This window comes from Leuresthes tenuis, unplaced genomic scaffold (assembly GCF_036924035.1).
Source record: "Leuresthes tenuis unplaced genomic scaffold, fLeuTen1.0.hap1 SCAF_23, whole genome shotgun sequence".
NCBI classification, from domain to species: Eukaryota; Metazoa; Chordata; class Actinopteri; order Atheriniformes; family Atherinopsidae; genus Leuresthes; species Leuresthes tenuis.
The window spans coordinates 21,090,037-21,108,673 of NW_027325377.1; the positions used below are offsets into that span (position 1 = coordinate 21,090,037).

Genomic DNA, 18,637 nt, shown 5'->3' on the forward strand with positions numbered 1-18,637 from the left:
TGCCAGTTTTATACTACAGGTTTTCAAATGGAGCTGACATAGTTTTCAGTTTCTCCAGACTGCTGCTGCTGTTCACACACTCAACACTAACTGGCTATATTTATAAGCCATTACATAACATGTTAAAAGTGCTCATTGGGAAAACTGAGGCGACCCAGTTTAGACAGCAACCTGGCTTCATTTACACTACTCAAAGATGGAGAGAAAGGGACAGGCTGTGCAGCTGAGAGAACTCTGCATATATTACTACATGTGGGTAAAATAATATGACAGAGTAACAGATGGGGTGGCAAGAGGTTTCAGTGCTTCATTATGGTATGGGCATCGTTTAATCAATATTTGGTCCAATTTAACATTTAAAGCATTTGAAAGGTTCACATTTGGGTTGTGCTGCTGTAACAAGACCATTAGCTTCACAGGCCATTTTTAATGTGTCATACATCTGATACATGCTCGACCTTTTACGCAGGTATTAAACTTACACTTAGCTGTAAAAATCATCTTAGATCACAGAAGCATTTTATCCAACATTATGGCTTTAAACAAACCTGACCCCTGAACCGCTTACAGTCTCCTAAATATTCATATTAGCGGCTCCTAATTAATGCAAGTTCAGTTTCTATTATTTTGTGTGTCCACCTTCTCTTTACAGCAAAGTTATGTATAACTTTTAGGTCATATATCGCTAACTTTTGGGGATGATTTTCTCCTTGAGACAACTGATAATCCACCAAATAGTGTGTTTACGATTATTAGCAAAGTCAGATTAGCTTAAATAGTTGTAGATAAAGGTAATCTAAGGGAACTGCAGAAAGAAAAAAAGACTGCTGTGATAGTAACACCTCAAAACTTATATTCAAGCTTGTATAATTAAGCTGACAGGAGTACTGACTACATGTGAGTACCAGCAATTAATTACAGCATGATCATCCTCCTGCTGTGCCTCTCGATGTGTGAAGTGAATTCAAAAGTGCAGCCTTCAAGGTCTGAATGTAAGACAGCGAGCCAGTGTGTGTTTATACCACCTGCTGCGATCGTCGTATTAGTGCGCGTGCAGCGGTCTTGGCAGATCACCCACATGTGAGAGAGGACTTCCTGCTGTGACAGTCCCAGCACCCACACACACCTATTTATAAAAACACACGCTGACAAGAAGTTCATCAGTTCATTTCTGAGCCCATCATCAGATTGTAATTCAGAAGGAGTTGCAGTGCTACCACTTTATTTCCCTTGTGAAATAAAGGGATTTATTCATCGCACAACTGGTCTGTATTACAACATGAATGCCTTCTGGACACGCACGGCTAAACTCGCATGCCTACACATACTTTTTTGTTGTTTCACAAATAAAGAAAAAAGCAGCCACATCTTTACTTAATGTTCATTTTTACTGATTGATTTCTGCAACATACAAACATTTTTTTGTGTGTGTTTGTGTGTTTATGTGACAGTACGACGAGGGCAGGGGCACGGCTGAATGAGAGTCCCACACGAGGTGATGGAGCAAGCAGCAGCAAATCACGTCTCTTACGCTCTTGATGTCGATAGTGACTGGAGGACAGTGGAAAGGTGAGGGGAGCAGGGCGGGCTCTCTTAAAGGCACAGGTGGGCTCTTTTCTGAGATCGAGGCTTGCTTGAGTGTGTGTGTGTGTGTGTGGACGTGTGGAGGAAGAGTTAAACAAAACCGATGAGAGATTATAAAGTTAAAGGCCGTCTCTCCTTTCGTGGGTGCAACCTGTTGCTCTGAACAGCCCACGAGTCTAAGATGTTGAAAATGAAAAAAGACAGAAGGAGAGTGCAGAGATGAAAGGTGTAAACAACAGGGGAAAAAAGAAAAGAAAAATAAACGCTCCTCCTTGTATGGAGCATTTGCTCCACCTCGGTTGCAGGTTTTCAACTGAAAGTGCAGAGGTGAGACAGAAAATGTGTGAGAGATTTCAAAAGATGAAGATGTTGAAAGAGCATGTGAGATAAGAGATACGTCGAGGTTTGGGTGGGGAGGGGCGGTGGGCTTGTGACGCAACAAACAACAGTGTATACAAAAATAACTTTTAAAATACCATTTACAAAAAAAAAGAGAGAAAAAGACCATTATTATTATCATCATTAATATTATTATTACAATCTTATTCTGAGCCCATCAGAAGGGTGCCAGCTGACAGTTTAATGCTCTTCCACTGACAGCCGATTAAAACAACACTTTATCAATCTGTTAAGCATATAATTCTAACATAAAAATAAAAACAACCCTGAAATATATTTGCCAGAAGCAAAAAAACAAAAGGGTAGCAGAATAATTTACACTTTGAAGGAAAACATTGTGTAGGGGAGGAATCATCATCGTCATCATCATCATGCACTGACTTTCTTACATCTTCTGTTAATAGGAATATTTAAGAGATAGCAAAAAGAAATTTTAAATATTATATGCCTAAACTGCCCTGTACAGTTCTTTATCTTTATAAAACAATGCATATACTGTGTAGTTATGCTAGCTAATGCAGGAGATGTTAACAATAAGTAGAAAACAGTAGTCCTGGGGTTCCTAGCTGCTGTTGTCTTTTTGAGTCAATGCCTCACACACACAGAAGCAGGTAAAGAACAAGAAGCCGATAGACAAGAAACAAAACTAGTTTGATTTGTAAGAGGTGGGCCGGAGGTTCAGTATCTATCTGTCAAGTCCCAGATTTCAAGTGTTTCAGGTGTAACATTCATACTCCGAAACACTGAGGTTTGTCGTGAGAAGCTCTAATGAAAACTTTCATAGTCGTTCATCTGAGGGCCTCGATAACAGGAAGGGGGGAGTGAGAACAGACTGATGAGAGGGTAACTGGAAAAAGGAGGAATAATCAGCAAACTTAGGTGGGACGTGAAGACCAAGAGAAGCAAAATGGAGCAGACAAATTAAAGACTTTAACTGACTGTCTTCTCTGAGAGGTGGACTAAGGCAGGCTCATGGTCCCAGCAGTGAGAACCAGAGTCATAGAGCTGATCCGTTTGGCCATTACCGGTGCACTTAATGCCATTTTACATTTGACATGATTAGGCTAGGGAGTAGAAATATCAAAATTCTTCAGCTTTGAAGCTCCCGGCCCTCCCTAACAAGAAGTAGTATGAGCAGCCATATTTTAATACACAATGGAACTCTATACTATAAGGTGCTTTTAACCCAGATCTCTGCTTTCAGCTTCACATCTAAACAGCACGGTGGGACTATAAATGTCACAGAATCAGCAGATATATTTAAAGCAAACATCCAGGATTCTTTTTTTTTTTTTTTTTTTTTAAAGCACTCGTTGGCTTTTCTTTCAGAGACTCAAATGAGAAGGCTGCTTATGCTCGTGTCTGCACACAAATCCCAAAGCTGCTACCGGCAACAAGTTAACTTTGCTTCAATCAAAGTAAACTAACTAGCTGCTGGTTTCAGCTGCGTAATTAGAACAAAATCTAACTCTCAGCAACAAAGGAAATTATTATATCTATTGAACACTGCAATGACCAAACCCTGTTAGCTTATGACTCTGACAGAAGAGCACAGAAACACAAAATACTAGAGCTGGTATTATTTGTGCAAACACATGATTAAAATCCTATGGGAGGGAAAACCTAACGGAGGTGAGAAACAGGTGACTGTTGGCAACGGACAGCTCTAGTGTTTCCATTTCTATGCTGATCTGTTGTAATGTAGCACCAGCACATAGAAAGAGGGACAAACGGAGACAGAAATACAAGGAGACACAGAGAGCACCCTGGCAACCTCTACATACCCAACTGAAAAGGCTGCATCATGAGTAGCAGATTATCTAAGTTCGCTTTGAAGATTGTTGTTCATTCAGTGGGAGGCAGCAAACAACCTCTCGGAGTTTTGCTAAACCTCAGAGATCCCACAGTAGCTTTTTTTTTTTGATTACTTTCTTCTCATTTGGCTTGAAACAAAGTTTAAGAGTCACTCTTAGATCCCTCTTTTATTTAGTGTAAAGAGGGACAATCGTGTGAAGGAGATAAAAACGAGGCCCTCTCTTTGTCTACTGCAAAAAAAAAAAAATCCTTAAACAAGTGGCAGGGAAAGACTGATCCCAGGTCAGCATCTAGAGACAGCAAGCTGAGGAGGAAAAGCTTTGTTGTGAAATGGACAAGTCTCTCGACCTGCAGTTGTTCTTTTGCGTTGCACGGTGGCACTTTGAAGGTAGGACAGAGGAGGAGGAGGATGCTGGAACAGAGTCACACAGAAGCAGCTTCTATGTAAAAATGTGCTGTGTGTCATCTAGCAACTTGTTTTTTTGGACCAGCCAGGTCAGATCCGTACAGTCTCGCTCCTGATAAGGGAGGAGCATGTTGGTGGACGGGCAGACAGATCGGTCCATCACGTCCACTCCAGAGGGGGTTCTCGGGGGCCTTTGGGCTGAATGCAGCGATTACCGAATCCTGAAAGGAGAGAAGCTCTTAGCGGGATTTGCTTTACTTGACAGCATAAATCTTATCTGCAAATTCCGCCTCCATTTTGCCTGGGATCGAGCCAAATATTTCCTGCACATTCAGCTTTCCAAAGCTAGCTTTCCAATCTGCAAAAGCAGCACCACACATCAAAATATGATGACTATTAGAAAACATGTCAAACCATCTCCGTCAGCAGCGTTTGCTGCACAGAGACATAAGCACCCAAAAGAGGGAATATGGTAGACTTACCCACCAAGGTCTGCCTGGTTGTCTGTTGCTGTGCTGCCAGCAGATGCAGGGTCAGCTGGAGATGTCTTTACGCAATCTGACTCATCTAAACAGCAACACACAAATTTATGGAGAGCATGTGAATGAAATTAGAGGGAGGGCTCACAGTTCAACAACTGTTTAAACTGCATTAGTTTTACACAAAGGTTGAACAAAAATAGCATTTTCATACATTTAAAGTTTGGCTTACAGCAGGAATTTGTGAGTTATGTGAATTCTGTTCATTACAAGTAAAAAAAGAACAAAAATGAGCCACCACAGAGTAAAAGTTAAATATTTATTCCCTTTTGATTCAGCTGCCACACCCACACCAAAACCACAGAAGCAATAAATTGGCAGTAAAATCATTATATGATGCTCACAGCACAGGGCTCAGTTTTACTAGACTAGTTATTTGTGTGTTCTTACGTTTCTGTGAACTGCTCCATTCAGCCGAGGCTGATGTTCTCACTTCCAGAGGGTCTGAGAGAGAGTCAATTTCACACAGAAAATAAAACACTCAAAGACAAATTAAGTCAACACTGAGACTTGCACACATTACACACAAAAAGACAAACATTCCCACACATTCAGACACTTCATGTTGCCTAAAAATCACACGTCATCCTCCAAACAAGAGAAAAACATCCACTTTTGGACTCAAAGATTGATCACTTGGTCGAGATATACAGACCAACGTACCAAATCTCATGAGAATAATTCTAAAGCTTAAGAAGATGAGTTCTAAACCACCCCGTAAGCAATAAATATGACCAACTGAACCTGATTTCAGACAGGATCCTCACAGAAACACTTGTTTTACACAACTGAGATGGGAAATGCTGACCTCTAGTGTTGTAAAACTGATGAAGCCTCTAAGAAAAAGCAGAACGGTCCTTTTTTCCACCACCATCGCCCTTGTATCTAATCTACTCCAGTGTGGTTGAATAATTTAACATTTTCCTCAAATAGATCGAAACGAAACGAGGAAACAGCAGGAGGTTACAGGGTGGTCGCGTTAATAAAGAGTCCATCCTGTAGAACTCGAGGCCGCAGGCATCCGACCTGTCAACCAGTCTGTTTGAAGTAGATGCACAGACTGCTGAAGGAAATAAAATGAAAACGGGAAGCCATATTTCTCCCGTTTCAGCCCAAACCGACGATATGAAACACACTCTGCTGCATGGTTTTAAAAACACAATTAGGTTTGTTGCTACTGCTCTGAAAGCAAAAAAACAAGTTACCACCAACTGTACACACACAAAACAACATCAGACTGCATGGATATTTGTTTTTTCTTAAACTCTTCCAGTGAGTTCATCAACACTGATCCATCCGTGACACGGACCCACACTGAATCCACTGGAGACACACCTGAGGATGGTGACCAATGCAAACGCACCTGTGGCCAGTATGAAGGACTCAGGGGTTCTCTCAGGGAGGGGGGGAGGGGAGTCATCGCTGTCCCAGCAGTCTGGGTTAAGAGGTCAGAGGTCAAATGAGAAGCAAGGTTATTGACTAGTTTTCTTTTATTTACAATTACTTCATATCAGAGTGTATCCAGTGAGATTTACTTCATTTCTTTGGCTTTTGCAGAATCAGAGGAAGTTTAGCTAAATTAGCTTGATTAGCTAAAAACAGCAAATACGGATTCAGATCATTCGTGAAGTTGTTGCTGGAGTAGTGTTTGGACACACAAAAATATGCTCCATTATGTTCATTTAATTAAGTTGTTACATGTCGCCTACATGCTTTAGTTTCGAGTGAATGTCAGTATACATGCAGGGCTTTAAAACAGTATAACGACCACTTGCATTCTGCACTTTGATCTTTTTTATAGAGTTAAGAATCTGCAGACCTCAGAGATATTTTCTGTCTGGAGCCGACGACTGTTTCAGTGGCTAAATCAACGGTTTTCCTCGGCTAGTGTCATGGCTGACGTGGTGTCTGTCTGAGGAGATTTGAGGGTCACGTTAACTCAGGTTTATCTCCCTCCTCTAATGTCATAAATAAAAATCTCGAGCATTTCTCTCGTCTTTTATCTCACTAGTTAATAACTGCTCTGGCATAGCAGCGGTTGCGTTGAAGCTGAAATTAATGATGTAGTCTTGCACAATGTTTAACTCTCTTTGAGAAATACTGTCTAAGTCACTGTGGAAAATTACTCTTAGACCATTACCGATAGGATTAGTGTCTGCTGCAAGGCACGGGGTTGCACGATAAGAGCAAGAATGAGCTTTTAGATTCAGCTGCAGGCTGTTTAACCACATGATGATTGAAAAAATAAAAACTACAGTATATGATATTTAAAAGTGAACCCCTGTCCACAATGTGGATGTAAGACAAGGCTCACAAAATGTCAGAAATGACAATCAGAAAATGAATGATGTACGAGATTTAGGTTTTAATATTCTTGTCATCATTTATATGAGCGAAAATAAGAAAACTGTGCCAAACAGTCATGGGACTTTCCATCTAGCACCACTGAGTAAGGGTGCATTTCGTTGAGCTTTCGATTCTTTTATCGTCTTAAATTAAACCAAAAGTGAGCCCAAACATGCTGTGAGATTATTGCTGAGGTGTAGAATTATCCATCTGAATTAGAACAGTATTTACCACCATGTTGTAACCTTCCTTTTAATTATTTATGGCAGTGTTTTTCTGTCTTGGTTATCTCCTCTTTATAAACTTAATTTCACAAAATATTGCACATAGCTAATCAAAATTGTTATTGTCATTATTAGTACATTGTTCCAGTGATTGCGTCACAATTTTCAATGGTGTTTGTGGACATAATCGCCAAGTTTGATCCATTTTTGTTGATCTTTGAAGATGACTGCAGCAGCGTGATGGGATTTCAGTGGTTCTTAGCAATGCAACCAGCAAAACAAGCAGCCACCACCAGCTTTCTTTTGACCAACCACACAGCAGCAATTTGCTTGGTGCAACTCATCAACAAGCAGCCATCAGATTCTTGCAATCAACCAGCAGCCATCAGCCTTTCGTAAATAAAGCTGCCGCAGCCAAAACAAAGGAGGGTGCCAAAAAGCAAAGCAGACCAAAATATGCTGAATCCAAACCGTCCAACGAAGCTTGAAAAATTGTGGCTGCTTGTGAAAACGAGAAACAGCCAGACTGGACTGTCTAAGTGCCAACCTTAAACACAATACTAAGTAAAGGTTATTGCGGGATGAGTCTCTCTTTGATTAAACACCTAAAACAGGCTACGTTCTCAGTGCTTAACGTACATGTAAAGATTTTAGTTTGGCATAATAAAAATACTGACATAAGCCAACATTTTTACCGTGGTATTCAATTGGTTCTCTATGTATATAAGCACTGTTTTTTTTCCCATTGGAAGTAAAGAAAAATAACTTAAAACATGCACCCCCTCAGATTAATCCAATGTTTACAAATGCTGTTAGTTCAAATGTGGACAAGCTAAGAACTTCTTCATTCCTAAAACTTCACAGAGCAAAGTCCAGTTCAAATCACTCCATTTCATCCGCTCCGATCAAATTAAGAATCCCATTTCAGAATCTACTGATTCCAGGGGATGGGGGTTGGGCGGAGGTCAGTCTTCACACCTCTGACAATTTAACCCTCATCTCATTTTTGCATTCATGACAGCAAGGCCATACCGTGGCACAGCGCTCTGTTCAACCCAACGTGCACAAAAGAGGCATGAGTGCATTTATAAGTGTCATGCAGTGCCGATCCATCACCATCCAACATGCACACGCAGTTCACACACAGAAACAAAAACAGAACTTCTCTCATTCACAGCGACACACACTCGAGCTGAAAGACGATTTTCTGCACACAGCATTCCTGACAAACCAACCAATTAGTTCCAACAGTCATGCTTTATGTTTCTTTTGCTCCTTCTTCTTCTTCCTTTCCTACACATGTACACATTTTGTTTCTCCCTGCCTTTGCGTTTGCTAACAACGAGTGTGTGTTGACGGATTTAACCTGTCATTAGCATGTCTGAAGCTGACTTACTGACTCAGTAATGATTTTACTGACTCCAACAAAATAAAGGCATGTCTTTACATGTGCCACAGTGGAGAAATAAGTTGAGCTAAACTTCAGTGTTTACTTTAGATGGCATCAGGAAAAGCAGTAATTAATAGAATAGTTTAGATCCACTTAAAGCAGCTGATTGACATACTTGCTGTGGTTGGAGAGGGTGATGTAGTTGTCTGGCCTGCAATAGACATGGGCAACACCTTTCTGACCGGCTGCTGGGTTTCATGATGAGGGGATGTAGTTACCATGGCTGATGCCGTGGACACATTTGTGAAAGAACACTCCTTTCCTCCAGACAGCTCTCCATTCCCCTCCTCATCTGAGTTATCAGAATGCAGGGGGTTGGTGAAACTCAGGGCAGTCCTAACAGGCGTGGAGGAGGAGGACGAGGAGGAGGAAGAAGACAGGTGGGAGGAGGAGGATGAAGATGGAGCGACTCTGTCTGAGGAGGAAGAAGAGGAGGAGGTCTTGGGGAATAGTTTTTCCGGGCTGTTGCAGGACTGCGTCCACGCTGCGTGGCCAGCTTTCAGGTCCACTCTGTCCTCTTCCTGTGAGCCCCCCTTCTCTCCGCTCTTCACAGGAAGGTGGTTCGGTCTGGTTAGGGAACCCCCATCTGCATGACTCTCCCCACACCCACCTGCTCCTCCCTCTGTGCCCGAGTCTTCCGACAGCGAGGAGCTAGACGTCAGCAGGGACTGACCAGAACGAGCTTTGAAGGCGTGGCCTCTTTGCAGCATGCCGGTGCTGTTACTCGGACTGGCACCTAGTCCGCCCGCTACTCCCATAGAGGAAGAAGTGTCGAAGCTACGAGGTCCTTCCTGCAGCGGCACCTTTTTAATCTCAATGCTGAGCTTCCTCTCAATCCGAGAGGCACCAAAACATTCAACGGCTGGGGAGAGGGGCGAGGAGGGCGTCTGAGTCTGGCTTTTGCCCGATTCCGACTTTGTCGTCGTTGAGGATAATTTGTTGTTGTAGTTGTCGTTGAGATCTAGATTTGAGACCTGCGTCTGCTGGTTTCGGCTGAGTTGGTCCTGATCTTTCTGCTCGGAAGGACTGGTCTCTTTAATTGAACTGGGTTCAGACTGGTTCTGCTGCCCGTCCACATCTTTATTCTGAAATCAAATCGCCAAGTTCAAGAGACAGTCATAGTTTAATAGAATTTCTTTGACATTTACAGCCTTACATGCATCAACACATTTCTTTTTAAATAGTAAACTCTGTTTGGTGCATTTAATTCCATAACTAGTCCCCAATAAGTAAACTGATCTAACTATTGGTAAGAAAGTGACACACTAAAATAAATCACATTTATTGCAATCTTTAACAAACAAAGCTCCTGTATCAGATCACCCAGTAATGATTATCATCATTAGCTGCAGCCATGATTACATCAAATATCTAATCACTGGCTCCAAAGTGAGGCAACTGTGCAAACAGCGTGCAATACTCCAAGAGGACCGAGGTCAACTGTTAACAGCCTTAAAAGGGCAAAAATGCTTGGTTACTATAGAGCTGAACAGCATGACCTCCACACAGGACGTCTTCTATTAATGTCTCATCTTTGCTTTTCTGTTATCCTGCCTCTGGTGTTTACTTTTTCAATATATGAGATTTATGAGATCTATTTATTGCATTTTTCCCCTCATTTCCTGTTTCTTTATTGAGTCTTCGAACAAAGTAATTTATTGCTTTGTGTATGTATGGCTGAGCGGATGGCGCTTGAGGGATATAGTTGTTTTTTCTATCATGGAAAGCACTTTGTGCTCGTTTCTGTTTGAATAAAATGTGCTGCCTGACATATCAAGTTTGACTGATTGACGACTGTACTAATCTATCTCTCAGATCATATGTAATCATATCACACCTTTTCCCTTAAAACTGTACATCAACAATATATTCTTTAAATAGAACAGAATATTTATCAAATCTAGATTTAACTGATCTCCAGCACACCTGTGTCACGTTTTGCTGCGACGTAGCCAGGACATGTATGACGGGTTTGGGGTGGTAGCGGTCATTGTCCTGCCGTACGTTGGTGACAGTGGGGAAGGCTGAGGGGGGAGATGGGGTGAGAATGGGGGGAACTGGGTGAGCCTCGGGAGGCTGAAGAATCTCCTCCTTAACGTCACCTTCCGTCTGGGAACTAGACAGAGAAAGAGAAAGACAGACGGCTCAGATTACCGCACAAACAAAACTAAAATGAGAATTTTTAGAAGAATGACACAACAAACTGTGACAGGGTTTTGATGTCACTCAATGAAACGTCCCACATAAAGTCATATACCTTCGTATTTACTTTGTTCAGAGGCTAAGTGCAAACAAAGAGTATTAGCTTTAGATAGAGAGAATAGAGGCTCTGTTTTAAACTGAGCTTTTAAAAGAAAACCGGGGATTCAGATAAAAAGGCAAACATTTCATCATACATGACAGCTGCCGTGAAGAAATGAAGAAATCCCCCCATATAAATGATTCTCTTTAAATAACTACACCAAGAGCTGGCATCTGTGACCTTTTTTCACCACTAGATGGCAGAACTTTAAAAAGTCTTGCAGCAAACTCACAGAAGCGACGCACTGAGACAAATTACATGCTCCAAGATTTTAGGTTTCTGCTGTCAGACAGCTTCAGCCCACAGTTTGTGGATTTAAGGTTGACATAATCTGTTGATGTGACTCAAACTGAGACCAGACTCAGGATCAGTTCTACAAGCTTTAATTTCTCCTCAAGTTATTGTCCATTTTCCAAAGAGGTATTACAGTAGTAAAGTTCATTTTTAAACTTTTTATCCAGCAAAGTAGCATACAATTTTATTCTCTTTATAGCTGCTAAAATGTACAGAAAGTTAGCCAGGTGAAATGCTTTTAGTGTAATACAAAGTGGCATTCAAACAGTTAAATGTGCACTAAATAAACCTATAGATGCAGGTAGTGTGGGTGTGAACTACATACAGGATACTGAGGTTATGACCACTGAGCCACAAAAAGATGGAAAACCATACATTGAGACATTTTCTCACCCACAAAACATACCTTTACATGCCGTATGCATGCATGCAAAGACAGATATGCAGCAAAATAGAGAAAGGATGTGGTGGTGTGCTAATTCAAGAGTACATTACTGAGGCAAGAGCTGACATGGGAGGGACTGCACATGATGCTGTGTGGATCAAAGGCAGACGCACAGAAAGTCCGACTCAGGGAGCTGGCATGCCAGAAGCACAGGGGATTTCCTTATCTTCTGCTTTGGAGATGCAGTGAAAATGTAAAGGCCTCCTCTGTCATTAAACTTTGTTTTCACTGCAGATACCGCTGGCTTCCTCATGTGTGACAGAAGCCGTTATCCGCTCTGTGTGTGTGTGTGTGTGTGTGCACTTTTGTTTTTCTTGATAATAACTGATTTTAATTAAATGTGCCAAAAATGCACGCTGAAGACAAAAACACAGAGTAGTAGTTTGCCTCAACTGACATGCACAGAAACACTAGAATATAAGTATCTTTTGTTTTAGCTCCCAGTGTGGGGGTTACAGGTCATGGCTTCCTGCAGAAGAGCACTGCTGTGTAACTTAGGCTTGAATCCAGCTGCAGCAGTGTTTTCCTAAACATCCAGCTGCCTCCCAGAAGTCACTTATTGGCAATTTCAGGCCTCCAAGCTGAACATTATCCCTTTGTTTTCTTTAATGAAGATGTTTATTACCCTCGAGCATTTCCTCTTCATCTTTGTTGCCTGAGCAAGCAAAAGATGCATTTATTAACTATTTGCTTTCACTGGGATTTGAATATTCAGGTGCAACTGAGAAACATGAAAGATTCTTGCGGTGGCTGAGCAAACACTAATAAGTCAACGCACAAGAAACAAGCGGCATCAGTAGGAGGAAAGAGAGAGGAACACACAAACAGCCAAAGCTACGAGGCCATTATTAAACCAAAAGTTCAAGCCATTCTGGTTACTGGTAGAAAATGTTCCATTTTCATGCATGAGAAACAAATTTAGCTCTCCAGCTCTTGCGGAAAACCTATCCTGCAACACAGCCAGCACACCAAATAATGACTTCTCTTTCTTATTTGCTTCATATCGGCTGTACGTCTTCCCCAGGTGTCCAAAGAAAGTCATTAATAAAAGCTGTCAACAGCTCGTGTCTCAGACAATGAGGATATTCCTCACAATGACAAGCATTTTGTCAGAAGATCACCCACTCTGCCTGTGCTACTCCTTGGGGAAGCTGCTGCATTTTTAGCTGGCATCGCAGTTGGATTCGCATGATTTCATGAAAGCCGGGACGCTCCAGAGGGGAAGATTAAAGAGACACTTTCTGGTTTCAGGTTGTCATGAGGATAAATTCACACAGTCACCCGAGGAAAGTATCAAACTTCTGGTGTAAACCACACAGATTTAGAGCACTGCTTGAGCAAACAGGTGTCTGTCTGTGGGGCTACGGATGACAGGAGTGTCGGCCTCACATCTGGGGCACCGATGACAAACGGAACAAAAAAACTCAGAATCAAGAGGCTACAAACATGTTTTCAGTCACAACCCAACAAGTATTTATGTTTGATGGTAGGGTGTATCTACGCATGTGATAAAGCCATGACTCAGTATGCAGCCTCTCTGGACTTCCTATATCTCCCTCCATCTCTCCCTTACACACCAACAGCCAGAACTTACTCCCTCCCCACACACAATTACACCAGTGAAGTGACCCAAAGGGAGTGTGGCCGGCAGAGAGTGGTTTACTTTATCAAAAATAGCTCATACCATAAATAGAATCCTCCCAGGTTTAAACTAGGCCCTCACATTATTTCATTTGAGACAGAACGATGACGCAGAGAAAGGAGGATCCATACTGAGACACCAAGAGAGGAAGAAAAATGGATTAAGAGAAAACCAGACATTTTGGACGGTCTGCTCGGTCCCACTTCCAGGGAAGTTTGCTATCTTGGCAGGATCTCAGAGTTCAGATTTGTATGTTTTACTAAGAACAGGAGGGAAACTATTCGGTAAACAGATCACTTGCAGCTCCATCCTAAAATTAGGACCCCTGGAAAATGTTTCCCATCAAACCAGCTGGTACAAAAGACATCTTAAGGAAACCAGGAGCATGCTTTTTTTTTAGTAGTGGACATGTTGGCCGGTTAAATACTGCAACATCAAACAATTTTACTGCTTACACATGCTCAGGGTGATTTTTACAAGATCTGCTTTTTAAAATGAACAGAGATGTGCCCAAACTTTTTAACTGGTACTGTGTCCTGCTGTGCCCACGCTGCCTCCACCATGCCTAGATGTTAGAAAGCTATAACAACTTCTTTGGCTCTGGCTCTCACTCTGGGGCGGACTGAATGTGTGTAAACATTATCAGGGAACACGATGAAAAAAATAAGATGAAATATTCATCTGTTAATCTAAAATCCATCAAAATGACACGAATAAAGACAAGATTTTGGGAATGAGTTTTAAAATCTATTAAAAAATAAAGACAAAATAACAAGAAAGTTGGTATACAGTTCAAATATCAAAGCCAAAAAGTCAAATCACTGATATTCAAAGAGCTATGATCAGTCTACAAAATGCCTTGTGAAGTGGTGACACTCAGCTTCAGCACATAAACAGAAGGTGGCATCAAGTATTTATACTTTGAGGAAAAAATGCCAACATTTGGAAGACGTGGCTGCATTCCTGCAAGCTATAATAGCTGCTAATGGACAGATGCCAGGCTGTCAATGATTACACCTGCGTGCAATGCAAAGAGTTGCATCACCAAATAAAGTAGAGCAGTTGATTAAAGTGTTTGATCCTGAAGATGTGGAGCTCAGGTGGGCGTGCAGCGTCTCAGACAAATGTATTACCACAACAAAGGTCCCTGAAGCCATCTGGCACTGCCATCCCCGGCAGTATTGATGGTTTTAGTCACCATGTTTTGATTATCCAGTGGAGTTTACTCATTAATAAAGCATTTCAGCTTTATTTTCAGCACTTTGACTTCATCCTTCATTTCCAAATACAAAGCAAAGCAAACTCTGAATACTGTTTCTAAAAAAGTCAAAGTAGCTCGAACACACCTCCACATTTCACTGACTTAGCAACGAGCTCGATGAAACACTGATATATCAACGTAGGGATTCACATACATTTTACAGCCCGAAAGGTTGTATTCATTTTAATGACATGGATCATCATATGGCCACAGCATCTTGACAATGCTTCCAACAACAGCTTATTAACTTAGACGGTGTCGCCTGGCAACAAGTGTCGAGGCAACTCTGAGGCATTCGTCAACTTCGTTAAAAAGTTCTCAAGTGTACATATTGCTTCATTACTCAGGGTAGTTTTCTCCTTCTGCGGCTATACTGTAAGAAGTGGAGCACGACTTTGCTGCCTGCTTGGCACATACTGCACAGCAAGTTTTAAAAAAATGAAGAGAAGGAAAGGGAGGATGGGAGAGGAACTGATGTGCCTGCATGTGCTTAAAAGTCCATTTCTTCTCAAAGAGAAGAGGATGAAAAACAGTTCTACTTTAACTGGTCATGGGTTGTGGTGCATTCAACACTATGTTGTGTTGCAGAGTATTGCGAAGCATTGCAAAATTAACTAAAAACGTCGTTAACAGCCAAACAGAAGTTAGCCTAAAGCGGAGGCCGGCTGCATCTGTGGGCTGACAGGGAGCTAAGGTGGCAAAAACTCCGAAAACAGCTCCTGCTGCTTTTGTTTGGTTAACTTAATGTGTTTTCATTGTGTGCTCTTACACAAACTGCAGTGCTTTGATAATTTTTTGTGTGTGTGCGTGCGTCTGTTCTTCCAACACAACACAACACCCGCTGTGCTCGGTGACAGGCCACCTCACACCTCCTCCTCAACCTTGTGTGAACCTGGTAATTCATCTTTGTGGAGGATGAGCGTGCCTCGCTTCATTCTTTGGCAACATTCCTTGAGTGTTTCGTGATCAAATTTAAAAGAGAAGAAAAAGAAAGGGCTTGGAAAACATCAACAGAGTGTGTCCTACCTTCGTATGCGGGGAGGTTTTGGAGGTGGCGTGTCCCATCTCTCATCGTCTGAATGATGGCTTGCTTTGTCAGGACTGCTTTCATCCTGGACAGACGCATTAAAGAAAAACAAAAAAACAAGGTTTTCTTTTTTTTCCTCAATCACTGTCTGTATTAAAAGCCAAGTTAGTAGCCAAAATCTTCCAAGCAAGATGCAAATCTTTTTCCAAACACATTGTTTTTCTGCATGTAGTCAAAAAAATGTCTGTAACTGTCGTAATTGGCTTGTTTCTTAGACATTCATATTCTGTATTTTTCTAAACAATCTATGTTCCTATGTTGGACTTGTCCACTCTGCTCATACAATGTAATGAATGTCATTGAATGGTCCAAGACTTTAACATGGCATAACTGGACTAAATAACCAGGTCAGATGAAGCTTCTCCATCTTGTGAGATAGGTCTGTTACATTAGATACACACCTAAAACAACACTCACACACACACACACGTTGTTTATCACATCCAAAGAACATGACGTGGACAGTGGTTGGCCTGCTCATGTCACTAATAACTGGCCAATTATACTCGGTCGCGTGAAGAAGATAAATATGAAATATTTCCAGATATCGGGGCTCGGGCTGGCGGATTTCCTGCGAGTGCTCTGTCACTACGAGTCCAGCGCTGCCATACTTTACCTGTGACCAATAATAAAAAAAACTTTGTTTGATTTAAGATTTCTCCGGCTTGTTCTTGGGCTTCCAATGAAAGAATCGTGCTAACATGACTTTCTTTCAGGCAGTGGTGAAAACTTCTACTCTACTTGATTTGTTTAGTTAAGTGCATTACTCGAGATATATATTTCAGTTCTACAGTTTAATGATGCATTCTCTCGTACATCTAATTCTCAACTCTAGCTGTGTCTGCAAGTTGCTGCAAATTTGCTTCACGACAGAGTAAAAAATGGTCCTGAAAGCCGCCCTCCTCCCTCCGACTACTGTTCCCTCTCCTCCACTCAGCTCTCTCCTTGCTCCTCCCCTCATCTCTTCCACTGTGACTCGTTAAGTTGACTCTCTTGCCCTCAGTCATCAGAATCTCCTCAAAGTGGGGCAAATGAGGCCAGAATGACGGCACAGTCTGCAAAGGCACCAAGTTTAGAACAGCCAGGGTAAATGACATTAAAACAGTAAACTTGTTGGGCTGTACATGCATGTATGTGTCTGTTGTGAGAATCAGTTTTGTAGGAATGTGTCTCTGAACAATGGCGACTACAACCGAGAAAGAAACAAGTGTAGGATGTGTCTATGTGTAGGTTTATTGTTCATACTGCCATTGAGCACCTATGTGGGTGTTGTAGTGACTTACAATGGCTGACTGGACATGAGTCAATGCGTGTATGGATTGAGTCAGTACAGCTCACAGATAATGACTTGCTGAGTGCGAGTACACTGTTCTTTTTGGACTTGCAAATTTGTTAGATAAGGAAAAAAATCAGCTGAAACAAACTCAAAGTGAATAAATGATTAATGGTACAATCTTTTATACAAGTTAGTTGTTTTTGGGCCTGTTTTACAGATACAGACACGCAGTTTAGAGAGTGTGTCAGCTGAGTGTTTTCTCGTGGTAAAAGGCTTGTTTGACTGTGTCTATCAAGAGTCTCCCTTTCCCAAAGGATGCATATCTATTTTCAGAGTCAAAGTGCATTATGGGAGAGGGGTGATGTCATCAGAGCTTCCTAAGCAGGAAGTCAGCTGGACTACTGCCAGGACACGATCTCATCTCGTCTGTATCCTCGTCTTTAAACAAGCTGATCTTCCACACTCTGTTAATCCATCTGTCTTCTTCTTTCTGTGTCTTTAACATCTACACACATTTCCTTCCAGGAGTTGGGAGAACTGGCAGTGAGGTAGAGTTGTATTTTTTTAAATAATGTAAATTTCTTTAGAAGTACAAAGCTCAGATGAGAGACCACTTGTGCAGATAAAGCCTGAATCATCCGATTTTACTTGACAGGTCTGACATCACAAGCAGTCAATTGGTTTCTAAAAAGGAGCAGAAACGTGTAAGAGCCTTGGTGTGCTAAGCTACTTTGCCCAGTAGTTTACAGACAAGTGTTTCACAGATGAAGAGCAGCCTGACGTTTCTCTGAGAGGGCGTGTCTTGGACCGATGGATCAGAAGTCACAAGTCAGTTTTTTGAGAAATAATAAATCAAAGCTTGTGCATTTAGCCCATTAAGATCAGACACAACATGAAGACATGAAGTCATAGTAGAGATGCTCACTGTTTCAAGGTACATGTATATTCTGAGAACCACTGTGATTTCAAAGACAAGAAGGTACTCAAAATTTCAGAAATGGTTTCATGTTTAGATTTGACAATGCTTCTTTAAATTGCACCTTAAATCTTAATGAACTACGATGAATCATTTACTGATCCTATTGTTTATGACCTGGACTTCTACTGCATGGCATGGTTTTTATGTATTTTTGGGGGTTTGTGTGAGTGTTTTGGGGCAATACAGGACAGTGTAAAGAGAATCAGAATGAGGCTCTGTGACTGACAGAGCAAAGTTTTTACTCTTGCTCCTTCAAACAGGTTCTACTGAGCAGTCCTCTGAGACTCGCCTGTGGAGATATGTTGCTTTAAGGCACAACCGCTGCAACTCTTCTTCTGAGTTTTCTGAAGACTGACTCTCCTCTATTTCTCCACCCTTTATCCCCTTGTGACTAATTATTTGTTTTCTTCCTACTTCTAGTGTGTTACTCAGCGACATCCTGCCTTTCTTTAGCACCAGACAGAAAGCACAATGTGAGTGTGTCATACCATGCCATCATGTATCTGCGTGTTGGCCGAGCTCTCCAGTAGCAGCAGTTGTTTCTCAAAGAGCTGAGCGATTGCTTTATGAACCAACTCATACTGTTCC

General features: G+C 41.6%; 1 protein-coding gene across 3 annotated transcripts in view; it reads right to left on the bottom strand.

Moving 5' to 3' along the window:
• Window positions 1-1,369: 1,369 nt before the first annotated feature.
• Window positions 1,370-18,637, bottom strand: part of ptpn12 (protein tyrosine phosphatase non-receptor type 12) — a 38,704-nt gene continuing 21,436 nt past the window's right edge. The window contains exons 11-18 of one of the 3 annotated variants that reach the window (XM_072377048.1): window positions 18,538-18,636; window positions 15,734-15,819; window positions 10,690-10,879; window positions 8,879-9,848; window positions 6,107-6,178; window positions 5,134-5,187; window positions 4,691-4,771; window positions 1,370-4,425 (exon numbers count right to left, since the gene is read on the bottom strand). In XM_072377048.1, coding sequence (XP_072233149.1) covers window positions 4,364-4,425; window positions 4,691-4,771; window positions 5,134-5,187; window positions 6,107-6,178; window positions 8,879-9,848; window positions 10,690-10,879; window positions 15,734-15,819; window positions 18,538-18,636 — 1,614 coding nt within the window. In that variant the 3' untranslated portion in view covers window positions 1,370-4,363. Of the gene's footprint in view, window positions 4,426-4,686; window positions 4,772-5,133; window positions 5,188-6,106; window positions 6,179-8,878; window positions 9,849-10,689; window positions 10,880-15,733; window positions 15,820-18,537; window position 18,637 lie in introns of all 3 variants that reach the window. The other 2 variants (XM_072377049.1, XM_072377050.1) reach the window with 2 other exon arrangements.